The sequence below is a fragment of the Melanotaenia boesemani genome, chromosome 18, assembly GCF_017639745.1.
Source record: "Melanotaenia boesemani isolate fMelBoe1 chromosome 18, fMelBoe1.pri, whole genome shotgun sequence".
Classification (NCBI taxonomy): Eukaryota; Metazoa; Chordata; class Actinopteri; order Atheriniformes; family Melanotaeniidae; genus Melanotaenia; species Melanotaenia boesemani.
In genome coordinates, this window is record NC_055699.1 from 3,324,891 (window position 1) to 3,344,971 (window position 20,081).

General features: G+C 37.6%; 2 protein-coding genes across 2 annotated transcripts; both read left to right on the forward strand.

Moving 5' to 3' along the window:
- Window positions 1–4,134: 4,134 nt before the first annotated feature.
- On the forward strand, window positions 4,135–7,058 carry otos (otospiralin). The gene is made up of 4 exons (XM_041968648.1): window positions 4,135–4,216; window positions 4,362–4,425; window positions 4,851–4,874; window positions 6,635–7,058. The coding sequence occupies exons 2-4, from the start codon at window positions 4,371–4,373 to the stop codon at window positions 6,820–6,822; spliced, it is 267 nt and encodes an 88-aa protein (XP_041824582.1). The 5' UTR covers window positions 4,135–4,216; window positions 4,362–4,370; the 3' UTR covers window positions 6,823–7,058.
- A 1,173-nt stretch (window positions 7,059–8,231) lies between these two features.
- cops9 (COP9 signalosome subunit 9) lies at window positions 8,232–17,308 on the forward strand. Its single transcript, XM_041969071.1, has 3 exons — window positions 8,232–8,397; window positions 9,467–9,539; window positions 17,114–17,308. Exons 1-3 carry the CDS (start codon window positions 8,335–8,337, stop codon window positions 17,149–17,151), a joined length of 174 nt encoding a protein of 57 aa, XP_041825005.1. The 5' UTR covers window positions 8,232–8,334; the 3' UTR covers window positions 17,152–17,308.
- Window positions 17,309–20,081: the final 2,773 nt, after the last annotated feature.

Below are 20,081 nucleotides of genomic sequence, written 5' to 3' on the forward strand. Positions count from 1 at the left end.
TCAAATCAGCAGTTAGAAAAAAACCCCCTAATTTTTACAAACATAATAAATTAACTGAGTCAGTATTAGCTGCTACTGTCGTAAAAAAAACTCCTAAGACTAACCAAGACTAGTAAAAGGCCCAACTTTAGCCATACAAAATTGTGCTTTTCTGGTGTCTTTGGCTCTCATGTGATTCAGTATCATAATAACAAGGGCCATTATCCTACATTATTTATGACAATAACAGACAAAAGATGACAAAGCAATGGAAGACAATAGCAAAATAAAAAAAAAATACTTACGTTCTAAGAACTTTATTTCGAGTTTGGCTGGTTCTCTTCTTTCCCTAACCCTCATTAATGCCGTCTTAGATGAAAATTTGCCATTACTGTAATATTAAAAACAAACAAACAAAAGCACTATTAGTATTTTATTTATTTATTTTATTATTATTTTATGTGGTCACTCTCAGACAATAAGAGCAGGTTACAATAAAGAGTAGAAACAGGAGAAAACACCTCTGTGCAGCTTCAGTATTAACACAATATAACAGCGCTCCATATCAGAAGCTAGCAACATGCAGGAGAAGTTAGCTGGACCGAAACCTGGTTGCTAGCACCACCTACTCAGTAGCTCTATCTAAAACTTTGCCTGCTGCTAGCATCAGGACATAGCTTAGGCTAAGCAGGTGGCTGCTAGCTGCCAAAAGCATTTATTTGGGAAGTGAAGGCAACAGTGGATATTATTAGCTGTTTCCATTTATGTACTTTTTAAATGTATTTCTGTGCTAAACCAGAATAATTGAATATATAGGTATAGAACTGCAAGTTCCAGCTTTATATCATTAAAAGATGATCAAGAGCTTTTATTTTCTCATCCATTGACTGACAGAATGTGGACAGAGAGATGAGACTAACTTGATGAAAGAAACTGGTCTGTTTCCTTTACTAAAGCAGATTATCTGGTAGAAAGCATCAGATTAAACATGAAGACAGTTGTAGAAACAAAAAGCATACCTCAATACTCACATGAACTGAGTGTGCCGTGCAAACAAGTAAGAATTCCCTTTTTCCATTTTATATTCTGCAGTAACACACTTTCCTTCACTGAGGGGACTAGGGATCCTCGCGAGCTCGTACCACATTCCCAAGTACTGTTAAAAGAGACCAGCTGTTACTTTGCTAGCTCACAGTATAATCTGTGTACATGTATGTTTATCTATATGTTACCGCATGGATGTTGAAGTCTTGCTGCACATGTGGAATAGGGCAGCTGCCTTTTCCGATGACCTGAGCTGAGATCAGAGGGAGCACCAGGAGGACGAAGTAGACAGCAAACATTGTTGCTTCAGGAGACATGGGAAAGTTACATGTTAGAGGAGAAATCTACCTGTTTACAGGCTTCCTGAGTCTGTAAACAGGTAGAGAGAATAAAGAAAAGAATAAAATATAAAGAAAGAATCAAACATTAGAACCAAACTATAACCTTCTGCAGAAATTAGTCAGTGCTGTCACTTTCTTACCTGAGTGGACTGAAGATTTCAGGTGAAACTCAGAGGTTGGGTCAAACAGTCTGACTGTGTCTCTTATGCTTATGATGGCAGGAGGTAGGAGGTAGATTTTATATCTTATCATGTGGACATTCCCACATTTTCAGGCTGCTGACCTCGTCATCAGCGATATCTTGTCTTATTAGCGTCCCACAGTCTCGACATCATCCTCATTTCACAGAAAACTTCTCTATCTTTCTAGAAGTTTATCTTATTTATTTCACTGCATTTACAAGGTCTGCATGTCAGACATGGTGGATACACTGAGTTGTTTTTTAAGCTTCAACCTGAGCTCCATGTTTAATAGTTTTATTTTACATTTTAAAAAATATAAATATTTTTGCCATGTACCACTAGCTGCAGAAAACTGTTATTGAATGAAATTGACACTGAGTTCCCAGCAGATGCTGAAATATTTTCTTTTCTGCTCCACATTATGCACTCCATGCACTTCTATTGTACATTATGTTGCAATTAAAAGATAAGATTTTTAAAATGTTCTCTGCCAAAGGCTTCTTCAAAGGTTCATATGACGATTTACAATATTAAAATATTTTTCTTTTTACTTTAAGTGCCGATTTAAAAAACATCTACCTTTCATAGTCCCTATAATTTATCCCCACCACTTCTCTTGTGCTGTGCAATCATTCTGTAGTGTGCATTAAGTCAATAAATGTCCTAGAAGGACAAATACAGACCTGCCATTCTCTGCCTCTGACTGGCTAGTACTGTTTACCTTCACTGCCATTATTTATAACAAAGGATGTTAACTGGTAAGCAAAGGACTGGCTGCTGTAACAGAACTTGTACAGAAACTAAAATCTTATCAGAACACATTCTTCTGTCTAGAAACAGGATAATATAAAACAATGTAGGGCGGTGCAGGATGCAAGACAAAAACTGGGTAAGTAATCACCATATCAGGGGATGAGATTGATGATTAGCACACATTTCATCGTGTTCGGTCAATGTGACCTCAGTGTCAGCTTATATCTAAGTATGTGCTTGTTTTTCTGCGTCTTTGATCCACATTAATATTCAAGTTTTGTAGGTTTTGTTTCTACTGTAGTGCAATTACCAAATAATACCATTATTTTATGGTAATTTTTCATCGATACCGATGCCAATACTTTGTGGCCCTAAAGGAAAATCACAATTGTACAATGTGCATTAATATCTTTATTGCAAGGACAGTATAAAATATAAATAAAACTCAACAATATAAATGCTTGAAAGAAATGCTTTTAAAACAAAATTAAATTACACTGATGAATAAAATAAACAAAATATAGAATTAATCTTTTTAAAATGATAAAATGTTTAAAATACTGATTAATATAAGATTATTCACATTTATTAAATGGGAAATAGAAATATATATTATGTAAAGGTATGATGGTGAATATAATCAAATATAATGCATAATTTAATCTGCATTAAACTAGTAAAATATCAAATAAAACCTCATAGTCACCAACAGTAGCAGCTTCATCATGACATCTGATTGGCTACCATAATCATTTGACACAGAAGAAATACACTGTAGCTGGTCTTCACATGCCATTTTATTGTCGGAAGTGAAAACAAATCCATTCTTTTGTATCAGCATAACGGTATCTCGATACTCAAAAAAGTATCGAAGCCGATATTTTGACTGACTGATATCGAAGTATCGACTCCACTGTATCGATACGCCCACCCCTACTTTCAGATCCCCCTTAAACTCAGCGCTTCACATCTGAGTTGTTTTTTTTTTTTTTTTTATCACAGCGATACAAAACATGAACCTCAGGAAAGGATCTGGTTTGAAGTATTCAGTCCATTGTCATGATCATGGGCTGTGTGTGTGTGGATCATGTGTGTCGTTTTTTGGTTGTAGTTCTGGTTTTTATCATGTTTAGTTTCTGCTTTAAGATCATGGCTTTTCATTAGATCACCTGGTCTAATTACTCATCCACTTCACCTGTTCCCCATTACTCCCTCCGTGTATATATGCTCTTGGTTTTCAGTTACTCCTTGTCAGATCCTTATATGTAGTATGGTTTATCCCTGTCTTGTGTGGTTCCCTGTCTTGAGTTTTGGGAAAATAAACCTTGTCACCTGCACCGATTCTGCCTCCTGCCTTGACTGCCTGCAATTGGGCCCTCACCTCCGCTGCCAATTCCTGACATCCATGCCACTAAGGGATGGAGCTTGGGAAAACTAAGTAGGTTCATGCAAAGTTGAAAGAAATGAAAGAAGTCCATAGGACCCAGTCCAAACCTTGATTGGCTGAAACTGGCTAAACTTTTTCTTCTTAACATAAAACTTCCTTCATACATTGCTTTGTGTTAAGAAGAAAAAGTTTCATAGGAAGCTTGTAAAATCACTTTCAGGAAGACTAGACTCTGACAAAGGTGCTCTAAACAAGTCATAAAGGGTCTGACAGCTAAGACCAGAGCTCCTCAGAGGCTCATGAGACACTCACAAGCAGAGTGAGAAGTAATCTGAGTACATTCTTCTGGGTGGATTTTTAATATGATACAACCTGGGCAAGGCTTGGTTGGATGGTTTGTGTGTGTGTGTCTGTATGTGTGCTGCAGGTCAGCTTCCTCTCGGTCCACCGAGCCTCATGAACCACAGACCACAGGGACCCAGCGGATGAACTGCAGCATAGCTGTGCACGGAGTCACAAACCATTAACAGGTAAACATCTGCTCGACTTTTTTTCCTCATAATTATGAAGAATATGACGATAAAGGCTAAGTATATGTACTAATTGTGTGTGACACTTTGTTTTGTTGCTAAAGACCAGCATTTGAAATGAAATGGGCTTGTTTTGTTTGTACAGGAGGACAAGATGAAGCTGCTGGTGTGGTTGAGCTTTCTCTGCCTCTTTGCCTGTCGTCCCAGTGGTGAGCTTTTTCATCCCTGATTATTAAAACCTCTGTATAGGGTCTATCTTGTGGTGAGGAGTTACTTTATTTTTATAGTGACGTGTTGGGATTATGTGTTTGACCAAGTTTGATAAATGTGCTTGTAGAAATGCTCATCAGAATAGCTGTGAATCATGTGCTGCACCTACTGGAGAGGATTTGTTTTGTGGACAAAGAGAACTCTGTCTGAGCTTCCATGATGAATTCCTTCAGGCTAAGACCAGTCGTGTGTGCACATGGTCAGCAATAATATTTGGGGAGGGAGCAGGTATCCTTGCAGCTCTCTCACAGAAAGCTCAGTTTTTAGTTTTACAGATATGAATCCCGTCTTTGTTCATGGAAAACCATGGAATGTTTGGGAATGTTAATTTTTTTCTCCTCTTTCCTTTTCCTCTTCCTTACAGAGGCCAGAGTCATCCCAGAAGGAGGTACTGTATACTTTAAATCACACTTCATCTTCTTTTTAGACACTTTTATTAAGCCTGTTCTCATTCCCTTTTACAGATTGCATCATAATTTGTATTTACAAAACAAACTAATCAGCTTCTATGCAAACTCATACGCTTGCAGTCAAAGTTAAAACTGTTCTTTAATGATTTATGTAACAATATACATTAGGAATATAAAATGTTCAAAAACTTATTGTAGTTTTGTGGAAAAGGCCTTAACTTCTCCTTATTGATTTGTGTCAGACTTTCTTGTAAACTTTCAAAGTGGTCTTGAGCAATAGTTCTCCTGGTTTGATTCAGAATTGGTTTCTGTCAGAATGGTGGCTGCCAAGAAATCCCTCTTAAGAAGAGGAAACATGGGGAAAGGCTGGGATATACCCTGCCTCCATTCTTCTGCTCAGAAATTAGACCTTAATGAAATGAGTGCATCTCTGCAACCACAAAGTCTATTTGGATACTTTTGAGTCACAGTAAAGGGAACACTTGTACGTTTTAAGATGTATAAATATTAGTATGTGTTACTAGTGAAGAATAAATATGGCACATGACACGTATTGAACTTCTACCATTTCACAGTAATATGTGACCATCATCTCTGCAAAGGCCAACTCTGATAAAGCGAAGCAGAACAAAATTAGATTTTTAGGTTTTAGTGCAGACGGTTCAGGCAGAGATCCAAAATGGCTATTTTAGCTCAGTTTGGCCATCTGTTCCTCAGGATTTAAAAGGTTAAATAATACATTTGATCAATTTGCTGTTCCTATTTCCCATTTATTTCCCAGTGAAAATATTAAGAAATGAGGGGTTGCTCAACACATTTCTTTCCATTTCTTGCAACCAAATTTATTCTGTGTTAATAATTTAACATATTTGGATATTTGAACTTAAAAATAAAACAAATACAAAGAATTTGACTGCCATAGATTTGTATAATTTAGCATCAGATTTTGATATTTTGATATATTTTGACTGTTATTACTGTGGTTTGCTTCCTTTATATTTAGCTATTTGTTTATTTTATTTATACAAACACTCACTGGGTCCAACAGTCTGTTTCAATCAGATTCAAGGTATCTACTATAAATTTTACTTTCATTCAACCTGCAGATTTTCAGCTTTAACTAACATGCACCCAGTTTATTCAAGTTTCAAGTTGTTTATTCCTCACATGACATGCAAGATTGCATCAGAAACCCAAATCAGTAAATCTGACAGTTTTATTCAACCTACAACATATTGAGATCTACAGCTACAAACTTTCCTTTATTGCTTTAGATGATAAAACCTTGTCTAGATTTTTTGAGGGGTGCTGCTGCAGTGTTTTACTGGTGATACAAAGGAAGGTTTGTAATGCAGTTGCTGTGTGTGAGTTAGTAAGAAACTCATAAAGTCTGAGACAAACAAAAGCAGCTTCTACACACGAGGAGTGGCTCCATTCACTTGTGTGGAAAAACTTGGTTTTCATAATCTACTAGTTAATGCCTGATTATGTAACAACACTCTGGGACATTGTGTCTCTCATTTATCAATTTGACCTGATGCAACACACAGACTTGTACCTATGTTCAAATTATAATCTATAAAAAAAGTTAAATAAAAAAACATGCTTGAAGTACAAGTTAAAATACAGTAAATAGACGTCTTAAACTCATTTTGTTATTTTCAAACAAATTTTTATCAGAAAGTGAATTTAACCTTCAAATCATGTCTCATTTTTTGACGTGCTTTGTGTATCTTAGTGCCATATGATGAACCACCAGCTGTTCCCTACTGGCCCTACTCCACCTCTGACTTTTGGAACTACATTGAATACTTCAGGTCCATCGGCGCCTACAACCACATCAACGAGATGGCTCGGGCCTTCTTTGCTCATCAGCCCCTTGGAGACACCCTGGGATATGAGACCAATGCAGGGCATGAGCATTGAGATAAGCAGATGTTGTTAGTAAAGCAAAGAAGGATAGCAAATAGGATGAAGGACATCCTAAAAAGATTAAGGAAAGAAAAAGAGAGCACATCCCATTCTGCAACTCCTTCCTTGGCAAATCATTGCTTGAAGCATGGCCAGTCGTATAGATTACAGTTAGAGTAAATAGCTGTTGTAGGACTTTAGAATGCTTTTTTTTATGGTGTAACAGAACATTTTACATTAAAGAAATATCAAGAAACCACAAAGCTTTCTCCTTTTTGATTCATTGATTAATTCATTCATTCATTTATTCTGCCAATACACAAGCTGAAATAATGACACATTACAGTTTTTCTCAGTTGCTTTGGTGCATTTCTTACATCAGAATTAACATTCTCATGATTATTAATTCAAACTCCATAACATTTAATCATTGGTAGCATTTCTTATTGCACTGATCAAACTGCAAAGACATTTGCTTTGATCAATTTTATGATCAAATTGATTTTAACAGTCTAAATTAATTATACTTACAACTGCAGAATAGTCAATACCCATAAAACTAATAGTATGTAAGGACTCATTGCTCAAGTAATTAAATACAAAAGAGTCAAACTAGATATCAAAACCTATCAAGCAGCTTTTGAACATTCCTTTAAAATATTTCCTGTTATGTCTCTTAAATTGAAAAACTGATCCTCAGCTTTCACTAAATCCAACAGAGGAGTTTTCCTCTGCCTGGAGGTGGAAGGCTACGACCAGTGTCCACATACACAAATGGTTCTGCTAGCAGCCATGGATGCAGGATGCAGTGAGATCACAGCAGAGCCCTGCAGAGGGTGGATGAAATTAATTTTGTTGTTTTTAAGTGACTTAAGTGTATTTTGTTTTTTTGCATAATTCTGTGAACAAATTACTGTAAGATAGCAACGAGTGTATGAAGTGACAATGTGAAATAAATGTATTCTGTTTCATGTTTTTAGTTATCCTGCAAACAACAGTAACTTTACTCTAGTTTTCAACTGGCTGTACATCTAGTGTTTACATACTGGGCATTTTCAGGTAGTGTTGCCAAGGTCTGATTTTTTGTTCTCAAAAACACTTCCAGATTAGACTGTCATAATGAAAGCATGACTAAGCTATCTAAGTAACTTGTTCTTACTCAATTAAGACAGGACTTTTAAATTGAATGCCTCTGACAGTTTCATTGACATACTGTAAAGGGGCAATTCCAACTTTGTACTTGCTTTTGAGGAATGAACTATTTTTTAGCAAGTGACACACTTTTGATAAACGCACTAACTGCTGTGCAAGTGGTAATTCTGGTGTGAGAAATCCATCAAAATGACTGAGAACAACTGTAACTGGTAACTCTGACTTAGAAAGCGGAACAAATATGATGAGCCGGTGGTTGAAGTCGGGCATAAATTAGTGCTGCACACACTTGTTTTGTTTATGAGCACCGAGCTGGTTCCCTGACTAATTGTAGCAACAACATAATTTAAGCGACTGAATTTTCGGTGGAACGACATGAAACCTGCAGTGGACGAGATGTTTCCTGAAGGAGCTGGGCCCTACGTAGACCTGGACGAGGTTGGTTCGCTGACACACGGAGCGATAAGTCGGCCAAACATGCTAATGCTAACTAGCTTGCTAAAGCTTAAATATAAAGCTAGTCTTGAATAATCTAAATAAAAAAAAAACAAAAACATTTTGAACAGTTATGTTTAAAGAATATAAATCAGTTAGTAAAACGTGGGAATGTTTTACGTGATGTGTTATGAAATCCGCGTTGAGCCTTTGTTTTAAAGAGTTGTTTAAAGTTAGCAGGACATTGGTGTCAGTGTCACATTGGAAAAACAACTACATTATCTCCATTAAAATGACATTTCTTTCAGTTTATTTAAATCAAAACTTTCGAGATCATCTAAAAACAAAAGAAAATTAAAACAAACAACTACTTTTGTTTAACAGTTTATGAGAACATACCTCAAACCCTGCTCTTCTTATATATGTATATGTATATATGTATGTATATATATGTATGTATATATATATATGTATATATATATATATATATATATATATATATATATATATATATATATATATATATATATATATATATATATTGTACTCTGACCTTTTGGCACTACAGTAAAGAGAGAGTACAAGAGATGGCAGCTCACACGGACAATTCTTTGGTGTTTTATAGTTTTTTTGAGCAGTTATTTCTGGGAAATGTGTAAAATGTAAAATATTTCGTACCTGACTTAATCATAGCCATTGAAATTTTTCCACTGAGATTACAAGCTAGATATGTTCTTTTTTTATTTAAATCTATCAAGTTGCTGAGCCTATGTGATTCTAATATACTGTAAAGTTTTTTTTTTTTTTTATTGTTAAGACATAACACAGACGAAGTGAAATGTTCAATTTTAATGTGTAGCAAGGTTTTTGAAATTGAATGGACACCTTCCACTGTGTTACACTGTACCAGTTCACTGTTACAACTAAATCTGGCTGGTTTGTTTAAAAAAATCATTAAATAACACAAAGCTATCAAAAATGTAATGATTTTGATCATGTTATAGGGATTGTAATGCAGCACATGCATGTGCCTTGCTCTCGTTACATGATTTGTATTGTGGTATTTTGACAGGCAGGGGGCAGCAGCGGCCTGCTGATGGACCTGGCAGCGAATGAAAAAGCAGTGCACTCAGATTTCTTTAATGGTAAGGCACAGACCTCTGCATCATCAACTCTGAACACACAAGGAGGGTTTAGTACTTAGCTCATTGACTTTTTACATTGCAGGTAAAAAAAAACTCGCTAAGATATTTGTCTTTGTTAATAAGCAGTAAGATAATTTGGGTGTAAACAGAAAGAGATTTTATATCTAAAGTGTTCATTAAAAGTGTTTAGGAACAACTTCCAAAAATCAGCAGCATCATATGAATACACGTGTCTAATGGAGCATGTTAAGTCAAATAAACTAAAGATGTTCCAGTTTTGTTACAGCTCTAAGATACTCAAGGAAAAAAAAAACATAATTTTTGTAAAACCCGTAATTAAGTTTCTGCCTTTTACCCCTTTGTATTCTCACACTAACTCTAAAAAAAATCCTGTTGCTCTCCTCTAAACACCCAACAGATGCAGAGGATGCACAAAAACACCAAGCTAATCTCTTTTCCGTCTTGCAGCGTTGGCTCCAGGCTGAACAACTTTGGCTCAGCAGCATATGACCTAGAAAAAAAGAGCTGATTGTTAAAAAGAGGGGGGTAAAAAATGAGAGCAGAGGAGGATGGTAAAGTGAGTTTATAGCAGTTGTCAGACTGAAACTCAGCAGGACTCCTCGCCAGTCAGCTGCTTTAAAAACACACACACACATTCAGTCTTTAGATCACTTGGGATGTTAACACTGCTAAAACGTGGTCCCAGAGGGGTCCCTTCAACTAAAAATGTATGCAGTCGAAGCATTGTAATACAAGCCTCAACAAGCCTAGTGCACATGGTGATAGCATAGAGCATGAGTTTGAAATTACACAACTTCTCAGCTGTAAAGTAATTGAGTCAGCCAAACGGCACCTTAACAGCAGCCAAATTGTTTGCAATCTGTAACTTGAAAATAAGAAGAGCTGCAGAATGTGTGACATGCTAATGACGTGTATCTGACACATCTGATGAGAAGCTGTGTCCTGTGATCTGCTGGTTGGCCAGAGAAGTCAAAAACAAAGTGCACATGCTCCTGTTTTCCACGTATTAATTAATAGCAGCAGCAGACATGTTTATTTAGGCGCCCACAGATTCAGAATTAATTGCTTCCGTCTGGTTGAATCTGCTACTGGTGACGTCTGTAGTTTTAAACAACAACAGTGGACTGAAGAATACCAACAATATGTTTACTGTTGCTTATTGGTAATGAGCAGTAGCACGATGAGAGTCAACAAATACAGGTAGTTTGATATGCTTGATTCAAAGTGTGTAAGCTCTAATCATTCATATCTGCACTGTGGCCATTTGCATATATTGTAACTTAGTGTTTTGTCCTGGAGACTTTGCTCTTTATCACATAAGTTCAGTGAGAAGTGATTCTGACTGTTTCTGGAACTGTGATAATGCAGAAGCAACCAGAGCTTGATTTCACAGAGGCCTTGCCCTTTTACAGGGTTCTCCAGGCATGACGATATAAGGTCAGCTCAACAGTGTGAAACGAGAGCAATTTTTTGATGAAATTGTATCTTGGAAAATAAGTTATGTAAAGGGAAACTAAAACTTTGGCTTTTCAAGCTTTGTTTTAACACAACTGAAAGTCCATCTTCAGCCTGACGTGCTGATTTAAGCTCATCCATTGGCTGTTGTGTTTAGAACTTTTCTACAGAACAATTTTATTCTGTGGCCTGCAGCAGTGGTTTCCAACTTGTTGTCCTTTAAGACCTTTATGCAACTACTAAAAAGCCGTGGACCACTCTACTATCAACACATAACTTTATTTCTTTATAAATAACAGGGAAGAATTATCACTGTGGTGTTTCTCAAACATGTTTAATTAAAAATCCACTACTGTAGCTCCACCAGCTGACAGATCTCACAACAACAGTACATGGACAAAAAGTTGTTTGGATGCAGAAAGTGTGACCTACTAAGTATCTTTTTGAGCCCTGCACTCTTTGAGGATGCTTTTGGAGGTACAGGCACCCCAAGATGGGAACCAGTGGCAAAAAACAAAACTGTTTTCAGTACATTAAACACACAAAACAAATAAACAATCATGTAAAATGAAACTTAACCAAACAATCTTGGCCTGTGCTTTGTGACGAGAATTCTACAAAGTTCAGAGATCTGGAGCATCAGATGATAGTTTAACCTTTATCATTTTTATTCCTGATCAGGAGGTCAGTCCATCATTCACAGAGTCCAGCTGTCTACCAAAAGATATGTTCTATTATACTACAAAGCATCATTTGTATACAAAGATGGGGAGAATCGCAGCATTTGACCCAGTTTAAAGGACAGAATCTGATAAAAGAATCATATCTTCCACAGTTTCATCTCTGCACAGATATTCTTGGGCGACAGTGAAAAACCCAAATACAGTTTAAAGGAAAGAGCAGAGAATTTAACACAATCTTATGATTTCCACTAAAGTTCAAGTAAACCCCTAATTAGTTTTTATTCAAAGTGTGTTTCACTCAATAGCTACCTTTTTAAATTGGAGTTTGGTAGTTCTGACTAGCATGATGCCACATTTTAGTCCGTCAAGTTAAGTTGGAAAAAATGAAGTGTATGATGGTGTCTGCATGTTGCTAAATGGTGTCATGATGCATTAGCAGCCCTTTACATCTGTTTGCATCTCTCCTTTTATCTGATTACTTGTTCTTTAAATAATAAAAAATAATCAAACATAGAGCTTGTTCTGACCCTTTGCTCATATCACAACTTTGTCTTCATGCAAGTTCATGCAAGCTTTTGACCAATTTAAATAATGTTAATGAGGTGCGCGCTGATTGGCAGCAGGGAGGCCAGAGTCGGAACGGAGGCTGGCCCAGTGCACGCACAGTGCGTCAAACATCAAAACATCAACAGCTTAGTGATGGCGAGCGAACCTGACCGAGCAGCAGCTATTTATGTCTGAACCAGACTTTGAGCCTGAGAGTGAAGAAACTGCCTCTACACTACACCACAGCCTCTGTAATACTGACAGCTAACCAGGTTTAGCCTCTTCCAGGAGGCTCATTTCTGCCCAATTACCAGTCAAATCTAACCGTAGAGATTACATCCTTCACAACTCCCGTTTTACATACATGACGTGAAAATATCAGAGAAAAAAAGTTTGCGTTCTAGTTTGGTGATAAAATCCGACTACATATTGGTAACCTTATTAGATTAAATGATCACATGATCACAACTGCCGTGTCGTGGTAGGGAGACTAGCAAAGCTACATCTGCAACTGTGACCACACATCCATCAAGACAAACCATCAATCATGAATACTGTAGTGCTGTGTGGTAGCAGGCAGGAAAAATAAGAAATAAGTCATTTGCAAAAATTTACGAGACAGAGCATTTCACCCCACTTATAAAAAAGAAAACACAGGGCTCATTTGTACATTACAGGGGGTTAAACTTTTAGGCTTGTCCCTTAGCATTAGCGTTAGCATTAGCTGCATCAGCTTAACTCGCGTCTCACAGTAAAGCATAACTTTATTATTAGCGACACTTACCGAATGCATCGATGGTGAGCCGCTCAAAGTTGGAATTGCCCCTTTTTCCAACCGCAGGGTTGATGCCATTGTCCCAAATTACTGAAAAATTCAGGCACAAATAAAGCGCGGCAGGCAGCGATGCAGGTACATTATTACCAAAAATTGTCCCTGGTAGTTTGGTCCACTGCTACAGGGAGACTAAAACCATTTTGATGTTGGTTTTGGCAACTGACAACCGAGTAGTTGACATGAGAGTGCCGTTTCTACATCTTCACACAACGTGTCGCTAATGACAACTGCAGTAGCGTGAACAGGTGATTTTAGGCGTGGAAGAGGGGCTGGCTTAATCAAATAGACTCCTGTGATGACGAAATCCCAGGAGCAAATTTAAATTACGCGTTTGCGAGAGTTTACCCTTGTTGGTGGTTCTGCAGTGAACAAAGGGCCCACACGGAAAAACTCGACTGTCTTAAAAAAAAACAAAAAAACAGCCTTTCAGGGAGGTCGGACACCAATACACGTTCTAACTTGGAAAAAGTGCAATTTCTGGGTGATGACTCCTTTAAGGCCCATTCGTGCACCCTTATGGAAATAGCAACGTCCTTTTTTCCGTGCTTCTGTTGCATTGCCAGTGTTTTCCCTGCATTGACTCAGCCTTCTTAATTGAACTTCCAGAAGCGCAGCAGCAGAACGCTACTCTGCATGCTGCGTTCACATGCATGGCAGATGTGTGACAGCAGAGTGCGGTGACGAGGAGAGAGGCGGGGCCTCTTCATTAGTTAAGGCCACAACCGAGGTAAACTTCAAGAGCATTTGACAAGTTTATTATGTGTGGAGTCTGGGGAGGAAAGATAGCTGTAGATAAGTTGCTTTAGATTTTACTAGTTGAGTAGACATCTTATTATTGCGTTTCTAAAACGGGAGCACTTGAAAACTGATTGTGCGCATGAATACGAAGTACGCACGTGGTAAACACCGGGCACATGTGCATAATACGAGTGAGTAAACTACTACCAGCAAGTGAAAACGTACATTGTGAGGAGGCATTTCTGCACTGGGAGGGAATAAGACTCTCCTTCATGAGAGCCCATCAAGCCACTGCGTACACATATGTGGACCAATCTCCTCGCGGCACTCTCAATTCTGTCACTTTACGCTCAGCTAAACAGTCTTCTCTCGCTTGAGTTTTGACACTCCGGAAGTGGAGATGTGTCTTATCTTCCGATAGCTCCCCCGCCCCGGTACCACCGTGGCTACAAAATTTTGTAGGGACAACCCTGGTTGCCATGGTCGTTAAGTCAATTCCTCCACTAGTGCTAGGTTCAGAGTTTGTGCCTGCGAGCCGATGTTGGTTTCAGACACCATTTGGTGGTGGTAGTACATCGCTATGAAGTTGTTTCCAATCGCTCAACACACCCTGAGAACTCGCATATAATCTTTCTTCAAAAGTTGCACAATTGCTACAGTTGTCCTTGTCTTCATTCTTCTACTTTTTTGTTCCCTTCCTGATACTCTTCTTTTAGAGTTTGTTGCTTTCGCTGGCCACATGTCAGCTATCCTGCTCAGCACAACACGATTTCTGGTGGTATTGCTCCGTCAGATATTTAAGCTTTACATGTGTAACCGGCACAGAAGACAGACAAAACTGTCTGTCGGTGTATCTGTGTTCTGCATGGATCCTTTACTTGAACAAACAGCTCAGACACAGCAGACAGCTAGATCCTGTTGTCCTGGCATCTTTCTTCTTCATAAAGTAGCTAAAGTTGTCCTGAAAATTACTTCCTGAAGGGTTAAAACAAATCAACAATTTAGACTGAAAAGGTATCTCCAAATATCTTTGAATGTCACTGTTTATAACTTGTTGCAAACTTGGTTTAGCTGAAGCAGATGTCCTGTAATAACTTAAGACAGCTTTTCATACAACTGAGGGAGAGGCTAACATATAATAAGACATGCATTATGTAACTTAGCTTACACAGTCAAATTGCTGAGGGAAAGAAAAAAACACCAATCAGTCACCAAACGCAACATAACAAGAAAAGGAAACTTTTGGTAAACTTGCAGTGTCACTTAAATGTTCGGTGAGACGTCCTCCTGGAACTTTTTTTGGGAAATTCCAGCTTGGTTAAATAGAGGAGAGGACTTTTTTAATCTTGCAAAGTTTGCAGTTACTCCTCACCACAGGTAATGGTGGTCCACAGCAAAACCAGACCGCAGTGCATCATTTTTGTCCCTAAAACATCCTGTTAAAGCAACCAGACCATCAGACCTGGTACTCTATGAACTAGAGGTCACTTCAGTGCTCTATTTGCAACCAAAGACTTGTTCCATCCAGGAACCCAGATAAATCCAGAGTTATTATCACTCCGAATATTAATTTATTTGAATTAATCCGTGTGTTTCTAATGGCTTGGAATTTTTTTGAATTAGAAAAATAATGTGAAAAAGTTTCATTATCATCTCAAACTGTATTTTTTGTTGTGGTTTCTTAAATATCCTGTTGAATATATTGTTAATCCTGTTAATATGTTCTGTGTAGTGGATGGTAAAGGCTGGATTTTTGCTATCACAGCAATGAAAAAGTTATCTTAATTAATGAAAGGTTTGTGCACGTTTCCATTGGGATGTTAGATCATGCATTTTCTGTACCAGCCTCCAGATTTCCTCTCCTTTTGTAGATATTCTTCTCTCCTAACCTTTCCTGACTACTTTGACTTAATGTTACCAAGTTTTCCTGTAGCCTGCCTGATTATCTGGCATATGACAATTTTTTGTTATCAACATATTCAAACACTCCACCAGAAACTGGTTCTTATGGAGGTGGACTTTGAAGGATAAAGAGAATATAAATTCTCCTCTGACCTTTGCAAAAGCTCCCAAGGGTGAAGACCAAAGGTTTGTCTGTATGTCTATGTTCAGATAATGATACCGGGGATGCTGTTTGGGTAAAGTGGCTCTATTATGTTCATTCCAGGCTAATTTATTTTAATATGTGAGTCCACAAGAGTCCCAGAAACAAGCACGATGAGGCTCTTCCGCCCTAAGCCCCGCCCCCTTGTTGCGGCTGCCTCTGGTTGGCTAACTCCCGGGAATAGTTGTTGGGAGTGTGCACATTTTTTGTCATAGAACAACTAGCAGAACTCGTAAACAAACCACAGTAATATAAATACTCAGTAAACAATGTCAACACAAAACAAAACATGATCCCGAAAACGAAAGTTCATCCTGCTCTTTTTTTTCTTCTTTGTCAGTGGTCGTTTCAGACAACAACCCCTGATCGCCCCTGTGTGCTTAGTTGTTGTAACTGTCCAATTGGACATATGGTTTGGTTTCCTTTTAGTAAAGTGCAGTGTGGAACCAAACCAAAGGAAGGGAACCCCTTCCCCTGGAGGGAAATGAGTCGGTCTTTTAGAAAAACCTGACCTTGGGCACCACTGGCCATGAAAACATCCAGTCAGACATCTTAAGAAACAGTGAACAGAGAATTATACCAACACTGCACTGACCCAGCCAAAGTTTACACATAAATCCAGGATTCATGTGGATATATTCACAGAAGAGGTGAGGTGCACGATCCCAGAGGTCAGGCACCAGAGTTCATCTTTAAACACTGAACAGACTTGCTTGGAGTCAAAGAGCATTAAAATGTCCTGAGAAAGGGCCTGAGAAACCTCCTGATACTGATGTTATCATCTGCAGCGACTGACGACATACCCAGTTAGCAGATCTGTCCCTCGGTTTCAACTACCAGTTCTTTTCTTTTTTAATATTTAAATAAACAGAATTCTTTTTGCATCAGCTTTTAGAGAAGTTATAAGATATTTACTCACTTTTCAGATTTTATAAATGTCTGTCATATGGAGTGAAACATATATCGTCTTTAAAGGTTATATGCTAATGTTTGTGGGTGGCACATCAACAGTGTGTGTGTGTGTGTGTGTATTTGTTATAATTAATGCATAAACGACATGTAAAGCACCCTCGATAGAAGCCAGTAGTAGACATTATGCAGCAGGATTATGTGAGCGTGGGAGTGTTTGTGGAACAGCTGGACTCGTTTTAACCCTCTTGTTCTCTCCTTTTCTTTGTCTTTCTGTTTTCAGACTTTGAGGATCTATTTGATGACGATGACCTGCAGTGATAACGGCGTCTGAAACCCAGAGTGAATCTGTGAACATGTACATAGAAGAAAGAAAGACAATATTTTTTTGTTTTTTTTTCTCTCTTAATTGTATTTCCGCCCCCATATGAGTGTGTCAGTATGTGACTGAAATAAAGCCTCTTTGTTTTTACTAAAATACTTGCTGTGAACCAGGTGTCTGAATTCTGAGGGTCTCTCACATTCCAGCTTTGGAGAAAATTATGAGTATGGTTTTGTTGTTGTCGTGTTTGAATCTGCTCCTGTCTGGATTGTAGGTCTGCGGGCTCTGAGAAACACCTGTTTCAAAACGTAATTATATGTGAGATAGTGTTAACATGGCCACTAAATTTTCAGCAAAGGCGGGATGGGACAAGTAAGGAGCTGAAAAAATGTCAAAATGTGTTAAGGTAAATAAAGCATGTATGCAGAGCAGCAAAAACAATAAAGTTTATCTGATCCTGTAAAACAGCTTAAAAATAAATGGGGGATTTAAATTGGCATTAAATTAACTTTTTTATTATTTTTCCTGGGAAATAAGTAGTTTATTCAGTTAAAAAAATATTACAAATTCAATATACTGACATTTCCATATGGTGATCCAGACAGATATACATGAGCTGCATGTGTATATTTTATTGACTAAGCCAAAAAAAAAAAAAAAAAAAAAAAAATACAACTACAATCTACATAAATCATCTTAATACACATTTACACCAGTGTCATCTGCATGTTGTAGGAAATTCAGTGTAGTTGTGTTAATTATGTGTAGCTCTGCTTTAAAAATTGTGCCTCATGAATAAAAATGACTATGACAACAGGATAGACATCCATAATTATAAGAAATAAATGTGAAATCATGCGTTACTTAAATATTCACAGGGGAGGGGCAGAGGTGTGGTCTTTATGGGCGGGTAAACAATTCACAATCACCCAAACTTGACTGAAAATAGCCAAACATAGGTTGTCCTTTTATATGTCTGAACTCTGGATGTGACTTTTTTTACGCTGATAAGAAAATATAAACATGAATGGAAACTGTATTTTATATAAAGGTAAGTAAGAAGGAACAATGGAAAACCAGACTGGTGGTTGCATTGAGATGGAAACTAAGCAGCAAGAGACATTCGCCTCTTCATTTTTAAACAATTGAAGGTGGCGGATGACAGAGCTTTCACACCTCTGCTTTATAAATTAAACAAAGCTGAACTGATCATATTCACCAAGATCTTAAGGGCTTCAGGAGATCATGAGAAGCTTCACTTTAAGGGCAAGCAATTAACCTGTAGGCCTGCAAATGAAAGCAAGCATGGAAGTTCACAAAAGTGCAGCCCCTTGAAAGGCGCTGGAGTTATTCCACATACACAATCCTTACAGGTAATACCTCTCTGTAAAGGTGACTAATCAGATTTTCCAACAATACAACCCAATACTAATTGGTAGTATTAAAGGGGAAATAACTGAGCAAACACATGTTTACTTTTTGTTCTAAGTTAATATATAAATCGGATCCTAATTAGTCAAAATCTGCATTAAAAAGTGAGAGTTCTTTGTTTTATCTCAGCTTCCTCACTTCTGACTCCTTTAAACCCAAGATGGCAAATGCAATATTTATTTATCATTTACACCATGCTAATGTCTTCCTCACACAAACTTTAGCACAATGATGAGCAGACATTTTGACCATTGCCACTAAATGAGTCGTCATCTTGACATCAGTGAAATGTATTTTATCCTGACTTTTGTGCACACTGTGGATGCTAGTCTTTAATTTGCACTTAAAACTTCAGATTATAAAAATATGTAAAATAAGAAAGCAACCTAACACTGTATTATCTTTACTAAGCCTAAAAAAAGCAGCTGATTGTTTAAGAAGTTTGACTTTTTTTTGTATCTTTGACTTTGTTGCTTATTTAATCATCAGCAAGTAATTTAAAAGACAAAGAAAAAGTTTAAAATCAAGTTTTCAGGAACTAAAAGTCAGACCACATCCTGGACTGCAATAAAGTACAGAATAAATATAGTTTAGTGTGTTTAAATGATTACTTATATAAGAGCCAGTGTTAATGGTGCAGCCATTTTTTTTATTCAAATACATGCAAAAAGCAGAAAAAAAACACATCAACTTTAGGAACTTCAGTAAAATATAATTTTAAAACTAGTTTTGTTTTTTAAAATCCGATTTATTAAGGATTAAATCACATTTGATATGGAAATAGTTTATATTTTTAAGTCAAAATGCACCATAATCTCATAAAACCAGCAGCGAAGCTCGCTGAGACATACACCTCATAACACTTCTGACTGTTAAAACTAAATTACAGCTGTTTCCTATTAGATATTGCGATATTGCATCATGTACCTCAGCTCCAAGCCTTTCCACTGAAGCTGTTGTCTGTGTGCTTGTTTCTCACAAGGCTGGCAGGCCTGAACACAGTTAAACTGTGGAGGAAACTGTAGATTATCAAATTCCTCATGTGTAGACCAGCTGTGCCTGCATGTTGGCTGTTAGACTCTTAGAAGTGCTTATGTGGCACCTTAAGCACCTTCCATGGTTTTAGTCTTTGTTTTACCTGCACTAGAATGACTGTGGAGCCCCAATAACAGATCAGTGTGTTTATTTATTATCAACCAAACTGTGTCACATAAAAAGAATTAACAAAAAAAAGAAACATTTAGGGCTACTTCTTTTACCCTTGTTTTCCACGTCTCCATTTCTTCTCCAAGCCCTCCCACCTTCCCTTTTCCTGTCTTTAATTACTGCGCCTGCAAGATGCCTTATTGGCTGAAACTTTAAGCCAATCGAGCATCTTGTAACGGTGGACCTCGGGCCCCTCAGGTGGTCCGTGCGTGCACTGTGTGCACCAGAGACAGCAGGTCTGGTTTAAAACTGTGTGGGATCTTTCAGTCTGGGCAGTCTGTAAGAAGGGCTG